The 19,949-nt window shown below is 38.7% G+C and overlaps 1 protein-coding gene across 1 annotated transcript in view; it reads left to right on the top strand.

The window, feature by feature from the left end:
* ADAM28 (ADAM metallopeptidase domain 28) overlaps positions 1-19,949 on the top strand; it is an 80,500-nt gene that overhangs the window by 37,674 nt on the left and 22,877 nt on the right. Inside the window, exons 11-14 of the mRNA XM_045879543.3 lie at positions 10,806-10,936; positions 12,130-12,307; positions 14,130-14,219; positions 16,495-16,690. Coding sequence (XP_045735499.3) covers positions 10,806-10,936; positions 12,130-12,307; positions 14,130-14,219; positions 16,495-16,690 — 595 coding nt within the window. The remainder of the gene's footprint in view (positions 1-10,805; positions 10,937-12,129; positions 12,308-14,129; positions 14,220-16,494; positions 16,691-19,949) is intronic.

Below are 19,949 nucleotides of genomic sequence, written 5' to 3'. Positions count from 1 at the left end.
TTGGCAATGTTTCTAGGAAGAAGTTGCTGCAGCTGAGGTCGAAGAGGTTGCTGCCTGTGTTCTCCTCTAGGATTTTGATGGACTCCTGTCTCACATTTAGTGAGTCTATTTTTGTGTGTGGTGTAAGCAAATGGCCCAGTTTATCTTCTGCATGTGGCTGTCCAATTTTCCCAACACCATTTGTTGAAGAGACTGTCTTTTTTCCATTGGACATTCTTTCCTGCTTTGTCGAAGATTAGTTGACCATAGAATTGAGGGTCCATTTCTGGGCTCTCTATTCTGTTCCATTGATCTATGTGTCTGTTTTTGTGCCAGTACCATACTGTCTTGATGATGACAGCTTTGTAATAGAGCTTGAAGTCCAGAATTGTGATGCCGCCAGCTTTGCTTTTCTTTTTCAACATTCCTCTGGCTATTCGGGTCTTTTTGGGTTCCATACAAATTTTAGGATTATTTGCTCCATTTCCTTGAAAAAAGTGGATGGTATTTTGATGGGGATTGCATTGAATGTGTAGATTGCTCTAGGTAGCATTGACATCTTCACAATAGTTGTTCTTCCAATCCATGAGCATGGCACATTTTTCCATTTCTTTGTGTCTTCCTCAATTTGTTTCATGAGTATTTTATAGCTTTCTGAGTACAGATATAGATATAGTATATAGATTCTTTGTCTCTTTGGTTAGATTTATTCCTAGGTGTCTTATGGTTTTGGGTGCAATTGTAAATGGGATTTACTCCTTCATTTCTCTTTCTTCTGTCTTGTTGTTGGTGTATAGGAATGCCACTGATTTCTGTGCATTGATTTTATATCCTGCCACTTGACTCAATTCTTGTATGAATCCTAGCAGTTTTGGGGTAGAGTCTTTGGGGTTTTCCACATAAAGTATCATATCATCTGCAAACAGTGAGAGTTTTCTTCTTTGCCGATTTGGATGCCTTTGATTTCTTTTTGTTGTCTGATTGCTGTGGCTAGGACTTCTAATACTCTGTTGAATAGCAGTGGTGATACTGGACATGCCATGTTCCTGACCTTAGGGGGAAAGCTCTCAGTTTTTCCCCATTGAGAATGAGTTTCACTGTAGGTTTTTCATAGATGGCTTTTATGATATTGAGGTATGTACCCTCTATGCCTATAGTCTGAAGAGTTTTAATCAAGAAAGGATGCTGTACTTTGTCAAATGCTTTTTCTGCATCTATTGAGAGGATCATATGATTCTTGTTCTTTCTTTTGTTAATGTATTGTATCACATTGATTGATTTGCGGATGTTGAACCACCCTTGCAGCCCAGGGATAAATCCCACTTGGTTGTGGTGAATAATCCTTTTAATGTACTGTTGGATCCTATTGGCTAGTATTTTGGTGAGAATTTTTGCATCCATGCTCATCAAGGATATTGGTCTGTAATTCTCCTTTTTGATGAGGTCTTGTCTGATTTTGAGATCAAGGTAATGGTGGCCTCATAAAACGAATTTGGAAGTTTTCCTTCCATTTCTATTTTTTGGAACAGTTTCAGAAGAATAGGTATTAATTCTTCTTGAAATGTTTGGTAGAATTCCTCTGGGAAGCCATCGGGCCCTGGGCTTTTGTTTGTTGGGAGATTTTTGATGATTACTTCAATTTCCTTAGTGGTTCTAGTCTGTTCATGTTTTCTATTTCTTCCTGGTTCAGTTTTGGTAGTTGATACATCTCTAGGAATGCATCCATTTCTTCCAGATTATCTAATTTGCTGGCATAGAGTTGCTCATAATATGTTCTTATTTTGTATTTCTTTGGTGTTGGTTGTGATCTCTCCTCTTTTATTCATGATTTTGTTGATTTGAGTCCTTTCTCTTTTCTTTTTGATAAGTCTGGCCAGGGGTTTATCAATCTTGTTAATTCTTTCAAAGAAGCAGCTCCTTGTTTCATTGATCTGTTCTACTGTTCTCTTGATTTCTATGCCATTGATTTCTGCTCTGATCTTTCTTATTTCTCTTCTCCTGCTGGGTTTAGGCTTTATTTGCTGTTCTTTCTCCAGCTCCTTTAGGTGTAGGGTTAGGTTGTGTATTTGAGACCTTTCTTGTTTCTTGAGAAAGGCTTGCATTGCTATATACTTTCCTCTTAGGACTGCCTTTGCTGCATCCCAAAGATTTTGAACAGTTGTGTTTTCATTTTCATTTGTTTCCATGAATTTTTTTTTAAAGATTTTATTTATTTATTGGACAGAGAGAGACACAGCGAGAGAGGGAACACAAGCAGGGGGAGTGGGAGAGGGAGAAGCAGGCTTCCAACTGAGCAGGGAGCCCAATTCGGGGCTTGATCCCAGGACGCTGGGATCATGACCTGAGCCAAAGGCAGACGTTTAACGACTGAGCCACCCTGGCGCCCCTCCATGGATTTTTTAAATTCTTCTTTAATTTCCTGGTTGACCCTTTCATTCTTTAGTAGGATGCTTTTTAGCCTCCATGTACTTGAGTTCTTTCCGACTTTCCTCTTGTGATTGAGTTCTAGTTTCAAAGCATTGTGGTCTGAAAATAGGCAGGGAATGATCCCAGTCTTTTGGTACTGGTTGAGACGTGATTTGTGACCTGGGATGTGATCTATTCTGGAGAATGTTCCATGGGCACTAGAGAAGAATGTGTATTCTGTTGCTTTGGGATGGAATGTTCTGAATAGATCTGTGAAGTGCATTTGGTCCAGTGTGTCATTTAAAGTCTTTATTTGCTTCTTGATCTTTTGCTTAAAGGATCTGTCCATTTCAGTGAGGGGGGTGTTAAAGTCCCCTACTATTATTGTATTGCTGTCAATGTGTTTCTTTGATTTTGTTATTAATTGGCTTATATAATTAGCTGCTCCCATGTTAGGGGTGTAGATATTTACAATTGTTAGATCTTCATGTTGGATAGACCCTTTAAGTAGGATATAGTGTTCTTCCTCATCTCTTATTATCGTCCTTGGTTTAAAATCTAATTTGTCTGATATTACAGATAGCCACCCCAGCTTTCCTTTGGTGTCCATTAGCATGGTAAAAGGTTTTCCACCCCCTCACTTTCAATCTGGAGGTGCTTTGGGTCTAAAATGAGTCTTGCAGACAGCATATTGATGGGTCTTGTTTTTTTTTATCCATTCTGATAGCCTGTGTCTTTTGATTGGGGAATTTAGCCCATTCATATTCAGGGTGACTACTGAAAGATATGAATTTAGTGCCATTGTATTGCCTGTAAGGTGACTGTTACTGTATATTGTCTGTGTTCCCTTCTGGTCTATGTTACTTTTAGGCTCTCTCTTTGCTTAGAGGACCCCTTTCAGTGTTCTTGTAGGGCTGGTTTCGTGTTTGCAAATTCCTTTAGTTTTTGTTTGTCCTGGACGCTTTTCATCTCTCCTTCTATTTTCAATGACAGCTTAGCTGGATATAGTATTCTTGGCTGCATATTTTTCTTGTTTAGTGCTCTGAATATATCAAGCCAGTCCTTTCTGCCCTGCTGGTCTCTGTGGATTTGTTGTCAGTCTAATGTTTCTACCATTGTAGGTTACAGATCTCTTGTCCCAAGCTGCTTTCAGGATTTTTTCTTTGTCTCTGAGACTCATAAATTTTACTATTAGATGTCAGGGTGTTGACGACCTATTTTTATTGATTTTGAAGGGGGTTCTCTGTGCCTCCTGGATTTTGATGCCTGTTTCCTTTCCCCAAATTAAGGAAGTTCTCTGCTATAATTTGCTCCAATATACCTTCTGCCCCTCTCTCTCTTTCTTCGTCTTCTTGGATCCCAATTATTCTAATATTGTTTCATCTTATGGTATCACTTATCTCTCAAATTCTGCCCTCGTGATCCAGTAGTTGTTTATCTCTCTTTTTCTCAGCTTCTTTATTTTCCATCATTTGGTCTTCTATATCAATAATTCTCTTCTCTGCCTCATTTATCCTAGTAGTTAGAGCCTCCATTTTTTTATTGCACCTCATTAATAGCCTTTTTGATTTTGACTTGGTTAGATTTTAGTTCTTTTATTTCTCCAGAAAGGGTTTCTCTAGTATCTTCCATGCTTTTTTCAAGCCCAGCTAGTATCTTTATCATCAACATTCTGAACTCTATTTCCAACATGTTACTAATGTCCATTATTGATTATGTCCCTGGCAGTCATACTGCCTCTTGTTCTTTTTTTTTTGAGGTGATTTTTTCCATTTGTCATTTTGTCCAGAGGAGAATAGATGAATGAGAGAAGAAAATGCTAATAGTGGTAACAACAACCCCAGAAAAATATACACTAAACAAATCGGAAGAGCCCTGAAACTGGGGGGAAAGAAAGGGAAAGAAAGAAAAAAGAAAAAAGATAAAGATAAAAAAAAAAAAAAAATGTTCTCAAATATGATCAGGCTGGTGAATAGATCAGCGCCACACACTAGATTTTGGACGTATTTTGGTCTGTTAGAAGAAAGTGCTTCCCAAAATTTTAAAGAAAGAAAAACATATATGTACAAAATAAGGGTAAATACGATGAAGGGATGGAATATGACTGTAATGATAAAAATTATAAAAGATTTTATAAAAGGAATTGATAAGAAGTTGGTTGAAAAAAGAAAGAAGAGAAAAATTAAAAAAAGAAATAAAAGGGAGAGAATGTGACCAGGGAAGAGACTAGAACAAAGCCATACACTAGAGATTTAGGGTCTATTTTGATCTGTTAGAAGCAACTGTATCCCAAAATTTTAAAGAGAGAACAACTTCTATATAAAGCAAAAATAAGGTTACCTACTATGAAGGGATAGAATATGACTCTAAAATGAAAAATAAAAAAAGATTTTTAAAAAAGGGATTGATAAGATGTTGGTTGCAAAAGGGAAAAGGAAAATTCAATAAAAAAAAGAAATTAAAAAAATTAGCTTTGTAAGACTAAAGAATTAGGGGGGAAAAAGCCATGAATTCTATGTGCTGTATTCTCCCAGTGCTGGAGTTCTGCTGTTCTCATTGATCGGTAAATTTGGTCTTGGCTGGCTGTTCTCGCTGATCTTCTGGGCGAGGGGCCTGTTGCCATGGTTTCCAAATGTCTTTGCTGGAGGTGGAATCTCCCCGCCCTTGTCGGTCTGGGCTAAGGAATCTGCTCTGTTTGCTTTGGGGAACTTTTGTTCCCTGCAAGCTTTCCGTACAGCTCTGGAGGCCGAGAGTGAAAATGGCGGCCTCCCAATCTCCACCCTGGAGGAGCCGAGAACTCGGAGCCCCACTCCTCAGTGCGCCCCCAGAAAAAAGCAGTCAATCACTCCCGTCTCCCCAGTCTCTGGCCGCAGTCCGTGCTCACCCGGCCAGTGACCGAGCATTTCTTTCTCTGGTACACAACCCGTGTGGAGTCTCCAAACCCAGCAGATCCCTGCGGTGCACTCCCGCGCCGCTCCTCCCAGGGGAGGAAGGGGAGTCTCCCCGGATCTGCCCCTTGTTGGGTCCCTGCAGGAACAGCAGTGGCCCGACTGTGCCATGGATCATGGTTTATGGCAACCCCGAGCTGAGAGCCTGCACCTCAGCTCCGCCTCTGCAGCCAGCTTCCCCGCTCTGATACCTGGGAGCTCTGCTGCACTCAGGCACCCCTGGTCTTTCTGTGACCCTGAGGGTCCTAAGACCACACTGTCCCAGCAACAGTTCCACCCCCCACTTAGCCACTGGAGTGACGTCCCTCAATGGAGCCGACTTCTAAAAGTTCCGATTTTGTGCTCCACGGCTCTATCACTTGTCAGAAGCCGCCGATGGAGGCCCCCTCCCCCGCCGTCTATCCTCCCGAATATCGCCTCAGATTCACTTCTCTGCACGTCCTACCTTCCAGAATGTGGTCGCTTTTCTGTTCAGAGTTGCTATTCTTTTCTTCGATCTCCTGTTGAGTTCATAGGTGTTCAGAATGGTTTGATCCCTATCTAGCTGAATTCCTGGGACCAGACGAAATTTAGGTCTCCTACTCCTTTGCATCTTACTCCTTCTCAACACCCTCCATTTCTTTATATAGCTACAAGTTTCTATCTGGTATATATATTTTTTTTCTTCCAGAAGATTTATAAAAAATATTTCCTGTAATACAGGTCTGCTCTCAATGAATTCTTTTAGTTGCTTCAGATAACTCTACCTCTCTTTTATTTTTGCATGTATTTTCACTGGGTTTGTAATTCTGAGTTAATAATGTTTTACTTTCAGCACTTCTAATGATTTCACTTCACTGTCTGCTGGATTGCAGAGTTCCTGATGAGAAGAAGTCTGCTGTAAACTTTATCTTTGTTGCTCTAAAATGTGTCTTTTTTTCGACTTCAAGATTTCCCCTTTCTTTTTAATTTTCTTCAGTTTGATTATAATTATGATATAACTAAATGGGTTTTTTGGGAGAAATGGTTAATTTATCCCACTTAGTGTTCTCTGAACTTCTTGGGCCTGGAGCTTGTATCCGTGATGAATTTTGGAAAATTCTGGGTCATTACTTCTTCAAATATTTCTTCTATTTCATTCTGTCCCTTTTTTCTTCCAGGGATACCAACTACATGTATCTGTGACCATTCTATATTGCCCCTCAAAACTTGTATCCTCTGTTCTGCTGTTTGTTTTCTTTTTTATTCTTTTTGCACTTTGTGTTTCCATTTGAGTAATTTTTGTTTATTAAGACCAGTGATTATTTCCTCAGCTATTCCAAATCTACTGTTAAGCCTGTTGAAGACATCATTCCTCTCTGTTATTGTCTTTTTCATTTCTAGCATTTCCATTTGAGTCTTTCTTATGGTGTCCAGCTCTGCTGTAATTTCTCATCCAAACTTGTGTGTTATTCATCTTTTCCACTGGAGCTTTTAACTTATTAATCATAGTTACTTTAAAGTATCATCTGATAGTTCTAACATCTGTGTCAGATATGAATCTGGATCTGTTGATTGGTAGGGTATTGCTTTTCTTTCTTTTTTTCTTTTTCGTTTTCTTGGATGACCTATTATTTTCTGTTGAAAGTCAGACATCCTGTGAAAGACATTAGTCCAAGGTGTGTGTGTGTGTGTGTGTGTGTGTGTGTGTGTGTGTGTTTTGGCCTGGAAATGATCAATACTTTCCTTCTGCTAGGCCTCTTGCTTGAGGATTTGAATCAATCTAGCAGTAATTGAGTTGGGTTTGGGATTTTGTTGTTGTTGCTATGACTACTCTCAGTACATCATAGGCTTTAAATTCCTCTCACGTTATTTTGTGTTTAGGGTTAAGGCTGGTTTTCCAGATGGTTTTTCTTAGTGTGTGCTTCATGCTCATCTTTAGGTCTTTACTGGATTCCCCAGAGTTTTTTTTATGCTGTTGGCTCTCCCTCCTCAGTAGGTTGTTGTTACTTGTTACTGGATGATCATTAGACTTCTGGTAGGAGGAGGGCATTCTCCTTCGTTCTTATTAAGTCTCAGTCTGGTGTCCCTTAGTGTCTGGGGTAGGTCCTTATAGTGATCTTGCTCCACTGCCAAGTGGTGGAGACCTCTAATGACATAGCCCAGCATGTATTCCTGCCCTTCCTTCCCCCTCCCTCCAAGGGTAGAGGCTTGTGTGTGTGTGTGTGTGTTTCCCTTCCCGTTCCTGTTTTAGAGTTGCTTTGAGACTTCACCAGTGCTCTAGGTGACAGGATTTGTTGCCCTTTCTCTCAGAAGCTTAAGCCCTTTAGCTAGGTTTAGGGCTAGGACTAGAGTAAGGCAAGGGAGACACTCATTTCACCCTGAGTCTGGTCATGTTTGTTCCGTAGCAGAGATAGAGGAGAATGATCCTGGAGGGGTTTCATGCCTTTTCTGCTGCTGTTCCCCTTCTCCAGGCCCACTCTATGAGGGAAGCTTTCTCAGAGCTTTCACTTGGTGAGGTCCATGTGGAGAAATACGAGTAAGTAGGTGGGAATTCCCCTATGTCTGAAGCTCCCACATTTTGTATATTCTCTTGCTATAAGACACACGTTCTGCCTTTATCAGTTTTAAGGTTTTTTTTTTTTTTTTTTTTTTTTTGGTATGAGTTATTACTGGCATCTGGTAGTGTCTGGTATCTGGTAGTATAAGCAAATATTCATGCCTTGACTTTCCCTATAGATGTAAGCCTACCTTTCCTTGGATTTCGGGTTTGTTTGTTGCCTTGTGACCTCAGCTCTGGATGAGTTCTATAAATTATGAATCTTACTATGTCCAGTGCTTTATTTATTGTAAGTTTGGGAGTGACACTCTTTCCAGCCTTCTATAATCTGGTGGTAAGGAGCAGGAGTAGTGGTTTCTCTTTTGATTTTATCCGGTTTTAGTCTTAGGCAGGTCCTGGGTCTCAGAGGTAAAGCTTTCTTAAGGATCCTGCCCATCCTTCCAATGGCAGCAAAACTCTCCTTTCTATCTTTTGCTGGTCTTTTGAGGAAGAGTTTCCTGACTCTCCTCAGTGGGAGGAAAACTCGATTAATATCAATATAGGATCCTGGGCTCAAGATTTTTGTCTTCCTGTATTAGGAGTAGAGGGTGTGTGTGTGTGTGTGATTAAACCCATCCCTTGCCCATATTGGGTCTTCAGTTCTGCCTTAGGTTGTTAGAACTTGCTATTTCTCTCCCCAGTGGCTTCTGGCTTCTGTTCCTTAAAAGAGAAAGATTTGGATATGGCTTATGCTCTTTTCCTACAGCAACAGCTGCTTCACTCCTTCTGGCCCATTCCACCAAGAGAAGTTCTTTCTGTTCTACTACCTGGCTCCCAATGTCTATCATGAGCTACTAGAGAGGAGGTCTCTGGAGAAATGTCTATAAGTGTGTGCAAAGCACCCTTGTTTCTGAGGTCCTGCAGATTCTATACTCTTGCACTGGCCCATACTAGGCCTTTAGCAATTCATTTAAGAATTCAAATGAATTACTTCCCCACTTGCAGGTACCTGGCATCTCCTCCTCTATGCCTTGCTGGAGATAAACCAGTTCTTATGTCCAATCTGTACTTGGGATGGCCTGTCTCTTCTTAGTTTCCAGGATCTCTGGATGTCCTGCAACCATAATTGACTGATAGATTCAAAGAAAATTATAATTAAGTTTATCTGCCTAGTCCTTGTTTCTAGTGCAAGAGTACTGTTCTTTCCAGCTTTCTACATCCTAGGTGGAAGTGTGATATATATATATATATAGAGAGAGAGAGAGAGAGAGAGTCTGGTTTTGTGATAAGCTTCATAAGGTGACCAGAAAAGTAAAATATATTTTTTCTTTTCTTTTTTAAAGATTTTATTTATTTGAGAGAGAGAGAGAATGAGAGAGAGAGAGAGAGAGTCTGGTTTTGTGATAAGCTTCATAAGGTGACCAGAAAAGTAAAATATATTTTTTCTTTTCTTTTTTAAAGATTTTATTTATTTGAGAGAGAGAGAGAATGAGAGAGAGAGAGAATGAGAGAGAGAGAGAGAGAGAGCACACGAGAGGTGGGAGGGTTAGGGGGAGAAGCAGACTCCCCACTGAGCAGGGATTCCAATGTGGGACTCGATCCTGGGACTTCAGGATCATGACCTGAGCTGAAGGCAGTCGCTCAACCAACTGAGCCACCCAGGTGCCCCAAATATATATTTTCTAAATTGCAAGAGCTTACCATAAAATTGGAAAAGAAATTAGACTACTTAAAGCAATACTTAATAATATATGATAGTAGAATTGAAAACTGCAGTAGGAATCCAGAGGAGGGGATTATTAATGAAGATGAATATGGTCAGGAAATGTAGCTGTAAAATAAACTTCAGAGGGTGGGTAAGATTTAGAGAGGGGGAAGAGAGAATGGAGTTCATTCCAAAGGAAAAAAAAATTAAGTTACGAAAATAATTGTTTAAAGGAAGATACTATAAATTTAAGGAGTCTCACGTAAGGCAATGTGGAAAGTCTAAACATACTTTCATTTTTCTTAATTTTTTTTTTGGTTTGTTTTTGTTCCCATTTGAGTAACTCCATCTTACTAAATAGCAAGGTTTACCAGGTTCACCTTGACAGAATGATTGAATATCATGAATTGTATTAACTGCCTATCTTACACAGGTGCTCCTTGTTTATGAGTCTTGTACCATGCTGTATGGATCTCTTTATTTGGTTCTTTGGAATGAAGTAGATAAGGAAATCAGGTTTCTGTGGGTGGGTGTAACTGGCAGATTCCTGTCTCCCCACTGGAAAATTACAGCCTGCAGTGATTCTATAGTGCTGTTTTATTGCTCCTGAAAAACCTGGAGCCCCCAGTCCAACATTTCTAATCAGAAATAATCTGGTAATGAAGTTGGCTACTAGCCAGACTTCATGCAATGGGGCAAGTCTAGAAGCAACTGATGTCTAGTCTTGGTGGTAACAGAATTGAAAAAGATACCAATGGTACTAAAGTCCTGGTATTAAAGTTAACAAACACTTTCAGATCCCCATTAACTAAACAGATCAAAGGCCTTCAATCAAATTAGAAGGTATTAAAAACCAGCTGGGGGTGGGGGGGTGCTGGAGGTAGATCAGTTTAAAAAATTCTGATTCCTTATCATCATTGAAGACATTTTGCCACTATCTCTCATGGCAGGAAACCACAGAAACGTTTCTCATCATAAATATTCCCCATGTACAAGAAAAAAGAGCAAGCAATGTGCCCTGTGATGCACATTCAGTACCAAAGTTGTGTGTGTGCGTGTGTGTGTGTGAGAGAGAGAGAGACAGACAGACAGACGACAGAGGCAGGAGGAGAGGAAAGGAAGAGAGAAGGGGAGGGAGAGAAAGAGACATGGTGAGTAGTGAAAAAGCTGAAGGTAAAATCACTCAGCCCCAGTTAGTAAAACTAATTATACCCTGAGTTATAATTTAGTTTGAAAACCAGAGGATCTGTTTCCTTATTCTCGCCCTTAGGACCACAGTGACAACATGCTTAGAGTAGCAGGGACCATGGCCCATGAAATGGGTCATAACTTTGGAATGTTTCATGACTCCTATGTTTGCAAGTGCCCTTCTACAATATGTGTGATGGACAGAGCACTAAGGTGAGGCTCTCTGGGAAGATGCTTTCTGCTCCAGTTTTTGGTTCACTCTGGGCTGTATCTGTGCTATATCATTCATGTCATCTTCAGCAACACATTCAAGCTTTTAAATATTAAATAGTATAATCATGAATGCATATCTATACCAGACCACTTTAGCCCTCATCTATATGCAATGTTTTTCATTAACTAAGACATCATTTAAACATATTATGTCTTTGCTGTTGGTGTGATTGATACTTTTAACTTCATCTTATCTACACAAGACCTGGTTTCAGAAAATCTTTAGTATTTATCAAATTTTCAATGAATTCAGATTGGGTGGGTTCTAGGAGAACATCCTTGCAGGAGCATAAAGATGATACATTCCTGCCTTGCCTAAGCAAAGTTTCCAGGGAATTTTATCTTTAAAAATCCCCAAATCCCTTTTATATATGTATTTCCTCTCTTCTATTTCCCTGTCCCAGCTCACTCAATCTAGGGTTAGTCTCCTAGGCCATTCCCCAAAATACCTGGTTATGGTGGCTGCCAGTCACATACCTTTGTTATCTCTCCCAGATACTACTGCATTTTTAAACCTCATCTTTATTTGTGAAGTGAAAAAATTCTCCCAAAAGTAATTCCTCTGAAGGAAAGTGAATTCTTAGACACATAAATAAGTATGACTTTACTACCTGTAGGACTTCACAACCAAAATGACCTAAGGCTGAATAAGATTATCTGGATAAGTCAGACACATCTTCGTTTTTTTAAACAGCAGCCCGGATGCTACACTTTAAGATCTGATGTATTTTTTCATTAAGCTGGAGGTGTTTATGTCCATCCAGGGCTAATTCAGGTACACAAATGAGCTCATGATTTAGCAGTTGGGCAATGGATTGGGTTTAATCTTTTTTTTTAAGATTTTTATTTATTTATTTGAGAGAGAGAATGAGAGAGAGAGAGAGCACAAGAGGGGGAGTGGAAGAGGGAGAAGCAGATTCCCCACTGGGCAGGGAGCCCGATGCGGGACTCGATCCCAGGACTCCAGGATCATGACCTGAGCTGAAGGCAGTCACTCAACCAACTGAGCCACCCAGGCGCCCTGGGTTTAATCTTTTAGGGCAGGTTTTGGGTGTATCATCCCCAGTGTGTGATATTGCTCCCTTCCTGCTCAGCGTGACTGTGTTCCATTTTCTCTTTCCTTATCGTCATAGTTTCTATATACCTACAGACTTCAGTTCCTGCAGCCGCATCAGCTATGACAAGTTCTTCGAAGATAAATTATCAGATTGCCTTTTCAACGCTCCATTGCCTACAGATATCATATCCATCCCAATCTGTGGGAATCAGTTGGTAGAAATGGGAGAGGACTGTGATTGTGGGACTCCTGAGGTACCACCAAATACTTTCTAAAATGATCTAATTTGTTTTTCAATTGCTGAGAAGATAGACTATAAAATTATATTATTACTCTGAAATTGTGCATTTCTTATAATTTTGCATATGTTTATTTGTAGACATTTGTCGGCCCAGTGACTACTGCATTGCTTAGCAGACCTTCCTAATTTCCTTCTTGGGGTTCTTTCCCCATTTCCTGATTTTTAAGAACCACTCAACAACTGGGCTTTATATCCCCATCCCTCTCTTTCTGGCAAAAATAACTTCACTTTCCTTATGTGGCTATGACCTGCTGAGCAGTTACTTTAGGGACAGTACCACAATAGCACTCAGAGGGTGTAAATGGCTTGCCCAAGGTCCACGGAGCTGGTAGAGAGAGAGGCCAAGATGAAGACTCAGGTGTTTGTTTTGGCAGTCCTGGGAACATCTTGCACTGAGATTTAGTTCTTCTCTTTGTGACTTAAGAGTTTTTACCATTGTGAGTCCTAGTCTGATCCCACCCTATTAACAAGGCAGCCAGGGTTCTGAATGGGATCTTTGTCCCTGTTTTATCAACACTTAATATGAGTGACATGTCAAGGCTTCAAGAGGTCATCTCTTCAGTAAATTCAAAATACGACCATAAATGTATTCATTCTTTGAGAAAGGAATCTTTCCAAGATGATGTTTATATTTGAAATAAGAGCAAGAGTTTTAACCCTAAAGTGTTGTAATTCTCTTAGGGAACCTAAACAACTATAAGAGGAAGTTTCCAAGGTAGGAGCTTCCCCAAAGCCTCATGCAGATGCCTGATATCTCAGAAACAAGGTGGGGAGAGCAAGACACAGTCTATTGCTTTATGCAGAGTTGAATCAAATGTCAAAATTGCATAAAGAATTATACTTTTAGATTTTTAGTACATGTCCTAGAGATTAATTTTATTGCTGGATAGGTACAAAACTGATGAGCTCAACTAATTATGTTTTTAACTATTTAAACTTTTTTTTTAAGATTTTATTTATTTATTTATTTATTTATTTATTTATTTATTTATTGACAGAGAAAGACACAGCGAGAGAGGGAACACAAGCAGGGGGAGTGGGAGAGGGAGAAGCAGGCTTCCCGCCGAGCGGGGAGCCGGATACGGGGCCCAATCCCAGGACCCTAGGACCATGACCTGAGCCGATGGCAGCCGCTCAACGACTGAGCCACCCAGGCGCCCCTGTTTTTAGCTATTTAGATAAATTTTATTTTATTTTATTTTATTTTATTTTCCTTGAATAACATGTTTATTGCTCAGATAACCTTAAGAAACGTTACATATACTATTTGCCTCTGGAAAGTCACAGTGAGCCTGTGTATTAAAGGCTCTGAAAAGTTCTGCAATAAACAGTTGTGCTTTTTAATTTTTTTCTTATTATGTTTAATTAGCCAGCATATAGAACATCATTAGTTTTTAATGTAGTGTTCAATGATTCATTAGTTGTATGTAAATTTTATTTTAAAAAACTATCCTTTTTCCTTTTGTTTTCTTTGATATTTTACCAAAAATAGATCATTTTCAGTACTACCATGGGAGGCTGAGTGAACTAGAGGAGATACTCAAATTTAAAAAGATGTCAGTAGACTTCAGATATGAGACAAATCACCAGTGGCTCCAAAATCTGTTTTTCTAATGTTGAACTTTGTTCTATCTTTTATTTTCCTGAAAATTATTTTCAGACTATATCACAGTAGGATCTGTATGGTGAAAAAATTATATTATGAATTGTAGTGAAACAAGAGCAAAACATTGAGACCCAATCTAGCATTTGCATTTGTTTCTGGTATTTCTCAGGAATGTACCAACATTTGCTGTGACGCTAAAACTTGTAAAATCAAAGCAAGTTTTCAATGTGCATTAGGAGAATGCTGTGAAAAATGCCAGGTAAGATAATTATTTTATTTTATGTTAAAAATTATGATTACCGTTTATTTTTCTATATTAAAAATCTCAGTGATTATGTTAAATGAAATAGCAAAGCACTAGTTTTCTGTCTATAAAATAACACTGCCTACCATTTATATATGAGTGTTTATAAACATGGGCTATTTGATCCCCCAAGAACCCTTTGAATTAGGTATTATTATCTCGTTTTGCTCTTGAAGGAACAGAAGCTCAGAATAGAAAATATGCAACATCATAGAGCCACTGAATGGCAAACTCCAAATACGACCTGTTCCAAAGCCAATGCTGGGGAATAAAACCTGCTGCTGCTTCTGATGCCACAGAGCCTTCTTGCACCAAACCTCATAATTGGTTGCATATTCCTTTAAAAATGGGTTCAGTGGAAAAGCTTTTGTTTTAAATAATGTGGGGTCTCCCCTATCTTTGACTTTGAAGTCACTTCAGGGTGAATTTCTTAGAAAACAGACATAAAGTAAGGATTCTGTGTCATTTTCTCTGTGGGGCGTGTTGACTTTCCTTTCACGTTCAAGTTTAGGATTTTACCTTCCTATTGTTGCACAGAATTCTCTATTATGATTATTCCTTTATATGTCTGTTTCCTTAGTAAAACTGACTTCCGAGGGCAAGGGACTGATTCATCCTCACCTACCACAGAGTGGTACCTGTGTACCTCACCTACCACCTACTACATTTTAAATGCTCAAGAACTGTTTGCAGAATGAATGTGCAGATAGATGGCATACCAGGTTATAGGTAGTATTGGGGAATTTTTTTTTTTAATGTCAGAAAGAGAGGAAAGAAATAAAAGAGGCCAAAAGGAAGAAAGTTTGAGAACTTAAGTCATATTCAACAAGTGTTGATTAAATGCTGTTTGTTGGAAATTGTGGAAATTAAAAAAAAAGTAGTCTTTGACTTCAAAGAACATGCTGTTTCTTTAGGGTAATGATATACATACCTGAAACAGATGAAAATATAGTGCATGATTAAGTGCCCAGGTAGACATTATAAGGATATACCCTTTGTGTAATGCTTTCCACTTAAATTTTCACTTAAGTTCTATAATGACTCTATAAAGGAAATATTAGATGGGGAAATGGATTTTCAGAGAGATTAAGTCCCTTTTCTAAGGCATACACCCAGCCCCTGGTAGAGCCAAGATTTAAACCCATATCTTCCAAATCCAAATTCAAGGCTCTTCCCATCATGTGTAGGAAGAAAAGGCAACAGTGTGCCCTGAAGACGTCAGAGGAGGCTTCGTGGAAAATGAGGCTGTCACTAGTCTTAAAGTAAGGCGTAGATTTTAGATAAGTAGACAAAAAGAGAAAACACTCCTAAATGAGGCGGCTGAGGGAAAGAATAAAGATGGATCAGGAGGTATAAGCATGGCTCATGTGATGGCTGGTAAGAAAACTTGTCTGGCTGGAGCAGCAGGGGTTGAATTTGGAGGGTCATGTATGATCTAATTAAATTTTGGATTCCATTCTGTCATCAATGTTAAGATACTGAAAGTTTTCTGATGATAGGGAAGCATGCTTGCTCACCTCAGCTAGGGAAAGATATGCTTCCAGTGTCCATACAGGCCTCTTCAGATCTGCATAAATGGCAGAAGTTGTCTAAGGTTTCTCTCAGGCAGTAAGGGCAAGATTTGCAGGAATAGAATGCGATGGAATTAATACATCAAATGCACATCCAGTTATTTCTCACCCATAAGAAATCATTTCATAGGAAGAAGTGAGTTGAAAAGAAACATTTGAGCATACAATAAAAGGAATTAAGGATTAGGAAACACGATGCCTGGGAAAGTCTCAGAGCATGCTGATCTGGTGCTTGTAAATTTACCTTCCTTAATACGGAAGATTCACTTTGCCAATAAATCTCTAAAGTTGCAGATGTAAATCTCCTTGAAAATCCTGACAAAGATGCCTTCAACAAAGGAAAAAGTAAATCCCTTCTTTGCATCTAAGATGAGGCTTGGTTTTCTTCCGTACTTTTCTCATTGATATTTCTATAGTGCTTGCACTATAAATTCAGAAATATTGATTACTTAAAGACTCAGGCCATTGGCAGAAGTCAATAGAAGTGATATATAGGAGATGTCTTTAGTTTATGCAATGCAGATGTAAGCTAGAATAGAATGATGCCTCTAACTACCTTGCCAAAAAAAGGCCAAAGGGAAAATATTATTTGCATTAATTTGAGATATTAGACTAAGTCAAGTAGAAAAAGCCTTCTCTTCATTTTTATTTCCCTGCAGTTTAAAAAGGCTGGTGCAGTGTGCAGACCAGCAAAAGATGAGTGTGACCTGCCGGAAATGTGTGATGGCAAATCTGGTATTTGCCCTGATGATAGATTCCGAGTCAATGGCTTCCCCTGCCAAAATGGAGAGGGCTACTGCTTGATGGGGATGTGCCCCACACTGCAAGAGCAGTGTACTGACCTGTGGGGACCAGGTAGGAGGACAAGCCCCAGTGTTATGGGCATTCCTGTCTTTCTCTATTCATATACAAGGAAAAATCATGTTACTGTGATAACAGGTGACAGTGTTTAATCATGGCCAAAGTAGTATTCTGTCCCAACCTTCTTTCTTGGAAACTGTGCTACAGCTCAATATCCTGGATAAGTGCATTTTAAGACATAAGGTCAATTTGGGGATTTCTAGATTCAACAAATAAAAATAAGGATGGACCAGTCAATTTGAATTTGAATTCCAGATTAACATTTTTTTTTTTAGTATCAGTATATCTCATGAAATACTGGAGGTAAGCTTATACTAAGAAAACTGTTTATTTGAAATTCAAATTTAACTGGGTGTAGCAGGAAATGTTATCCAATGGGAAAAACTCTCTTCAACAAATGGTGTGGGGAAAACTGGACAGCAACATGCAGAAGAATGAAACTGGACCACTTTCTTACACCATACTCAAAAATAAATTCAAAATGGATTAAAGATGTACATAGGAGACTTGATACCATAAAAATCCCAGAGGAGAACACAGGCAGTAACCTCTTTGACATCAGCCAGAGAAACTTCTTTCTAGACGTATCTCCAGAGACAAGGGAAACAAACGCAAAAAATAAACTATTGGAGCTTCATCAAAATAAAAAGCTTCCACACAGTGAAGGAAACAATCAAAAAAGCTAAAAGGCAACCTATGGAATGGGAGAAGATATTTACAAATGACATATCTGATAAAGGGTTAGTATTCAAAATACATAAAGAATTTATAAAACTTAACACCCCAAAACCAAATCATCCAGTTATAAAATGGGCAGAAGACATGAATAGACATTTTTCCAAAGAAGACATCCAGATGGCCAACAGGCACGTGAAAAGATGTTCAACATCATTCATCATCAAGGAAATGCAAATCAAAACTACAATGAGATACCACCTCACACCTATCAGAATGGCTAAAATCAACAACACAAGAAAGGACAAGTGCTGGCAAGAATGTAGAGAAAGGGGAACTCTCTTGCACTGTTGGTAGAAATGCAAACTGATGCAACCACTGTGGAGAACAGTATTGAGATTCCTCAAAAAGTAACAAATAGAACTATCCTATGATCTAATAATTGCACTACTAGGTATTTACCCAAAGAATACAAAAATACTAATACAAAGGGATACACGAACTCTGATGTTTATAGTGGCATTATCTACAATAGTTAAGATATGGAAGCAGCCCAGGTGTCCATTGACTGATGAATGGATAAAGAGGATGTGACATATTAATATGTATATATAAATATATATGTAGATATATTTATATTATATAAATAAAGATATATATATAGGAATATTACTCAGCCATAAAAGAATGAATCTTGTCATTTGCAATGACATGGATGGAATAGAGTGTATTATGCTAAACAAAATAAGTCAGAGAAAGACCTACCACATGATTTCACTTATTTGTGGAATTTAAGAAATAAAACAAACAAAGGGGGAAAAAAAGAGACAGGCAAACCAAAAAACAGACTCTTAACTATGGAGAACAAACTGATGGTTACCAGGGGGAGTTGGTTGCGGGGGATGGGTGAGATAGGGGATGGGGATTAATGGGTACACTAGCTGTGATGAGCACTGGGTGTTGTATGGAAGTGTTGAATCTCTCTATTGTGCACCTGAAACTAATATTACACTGTATATTAACTACTGAAATTTAAATAAAAACTTACCAAAAAACAAATTTAACTGGATACCCGGTACTTTATCTGACAACCCTAATCAAGATCCTTCTCAGATAAGTACACCCTTAGAAGTCTCTGTGTGTGTCTGTGTGTGTGTGTGTGTCTGTGTATGTGTCTGTGTGTGTATCTGTGTGTGTGTGTGTGTGTGTAGGAGTGGCAGGAATGCTGGGAGATGGGCAGAGCATAAGGGAAGGGGGAGGGGAAAAAAAGGACTGTGGGAATGCAGATGAGCAATTTGGAAAAGTGAAATCTCTTAAATGCTTATTTTGCCCATAATACTAGAGTTTTAGAAGCCATATTCTCTGATATACCATAAAAAAAAAGAAATTAAAAATAAAACTTAACAATCTCCAAAACTGTAAACTAAAACTTAAATTGTACTAAAAAACCTTGATTGGAAAGGCAATTTAAAAATTATCAGTTCTTTGGACTTTCTGGATATGATGTCCATTGTGCACATTCCTTAAATGACTGAAGGAATGTTTTAATAGGGAAAATACATATTCCTAAAAATACTCGAAGATGGTTATCACATGCCAGGAACTTCTCATAATTCCTGAAAATATACATAAAACAAGATAAAGGAAAGCAACAAAAATCAGTCTTTCACAATATACCCAGTAAAAAGGAAACCTGAGAAATACATGGATTAGAACTTAGAAAAATTCCTGAATTAAAATAAATCCTTTGTATCAGGCAGGGGTGGGCTGAGACACAATTTGAGGAGCATAGCTTGATACCATTGGTGCGTGAGCAGGTGCACTGACGTGCAGGAATCTGGCCTCAGCAACCCTCCCGCGTACAGGTAATGCAGACTCACATGCTAAGTTACAGGTGGAAACAAAGATGTTTTTGTGGGTTAAAGAGAGACTCTGTGCTTTCTTGACTAACTTTGGTATATAGCAGAAATCTAGGGAAAGAAAATCTTCTGCACAGAGTTGAAGCTCTGAGCATCCCTTTATTATCTGGTGATAAATCACTGCAGTAAATACTATTACCTTCTCCTTTTGCCTGACCCTTCACTATCTGCCTCCCCTGCAAATCTGTATATTTTCCAGTACCTAGACATTATGTATTTTGTTCACAACTGTATTCCCAGTGTGTCCCAGCACATTGCCTGACTTTCGTAAATGTTCAAAATTATTGAATTAATGTTGAACATATTTATCTGATATTGGAAGAGGAAAGATCTTTTAAATCACACATTTAAAGGTAGCCCATATAAAAGATCAGATAACAGATTGGCCTAAATAAAATTCCAAATTTTGTAATTTCTAAGAGATCGCAAATTTATTTCAAATTAATCTTCAAAGTTTGAAAAGTCTTATATATAAGGAGGGAGATCACTCTCTCTGATATCAAGTCACTTCTATAAATCATTTGCAGTTCCAAATACTGAAAATGCGACCAAGGCATTAACAGGCAGTTTGTCATAAAGAAGTCCAAATGTCCGAAAACCATTAAAGTCATTCTAACTTACTAGCAAGAAGTATGAAGTACTGACACATTGATGTGCCA

This window comes from Mirounga angustirostris, unplaced genomic scaffold (assembly GCF_029215605.1).
Source record: "Mirounga angustirostris isolate CCGP_5_RB_7025 unplaced genomic scaffold, mMirAng1.0.hap1 SCAF_2, whole genome shotgun sequence".
In the NCBI taxonomy this organism is placed as follows: domain Eukaryota; kingdom Metazoa; phylum Chordata; class Mammalia; order Carnivora; family Phocidae; genus Mirounga; species Mirounga angustirostris.
The sequence above is the reverse complement of the archived record's forward strand: the minus strand, read 5'-3'. Positions and strand labels throughout refer to the sequence as shown.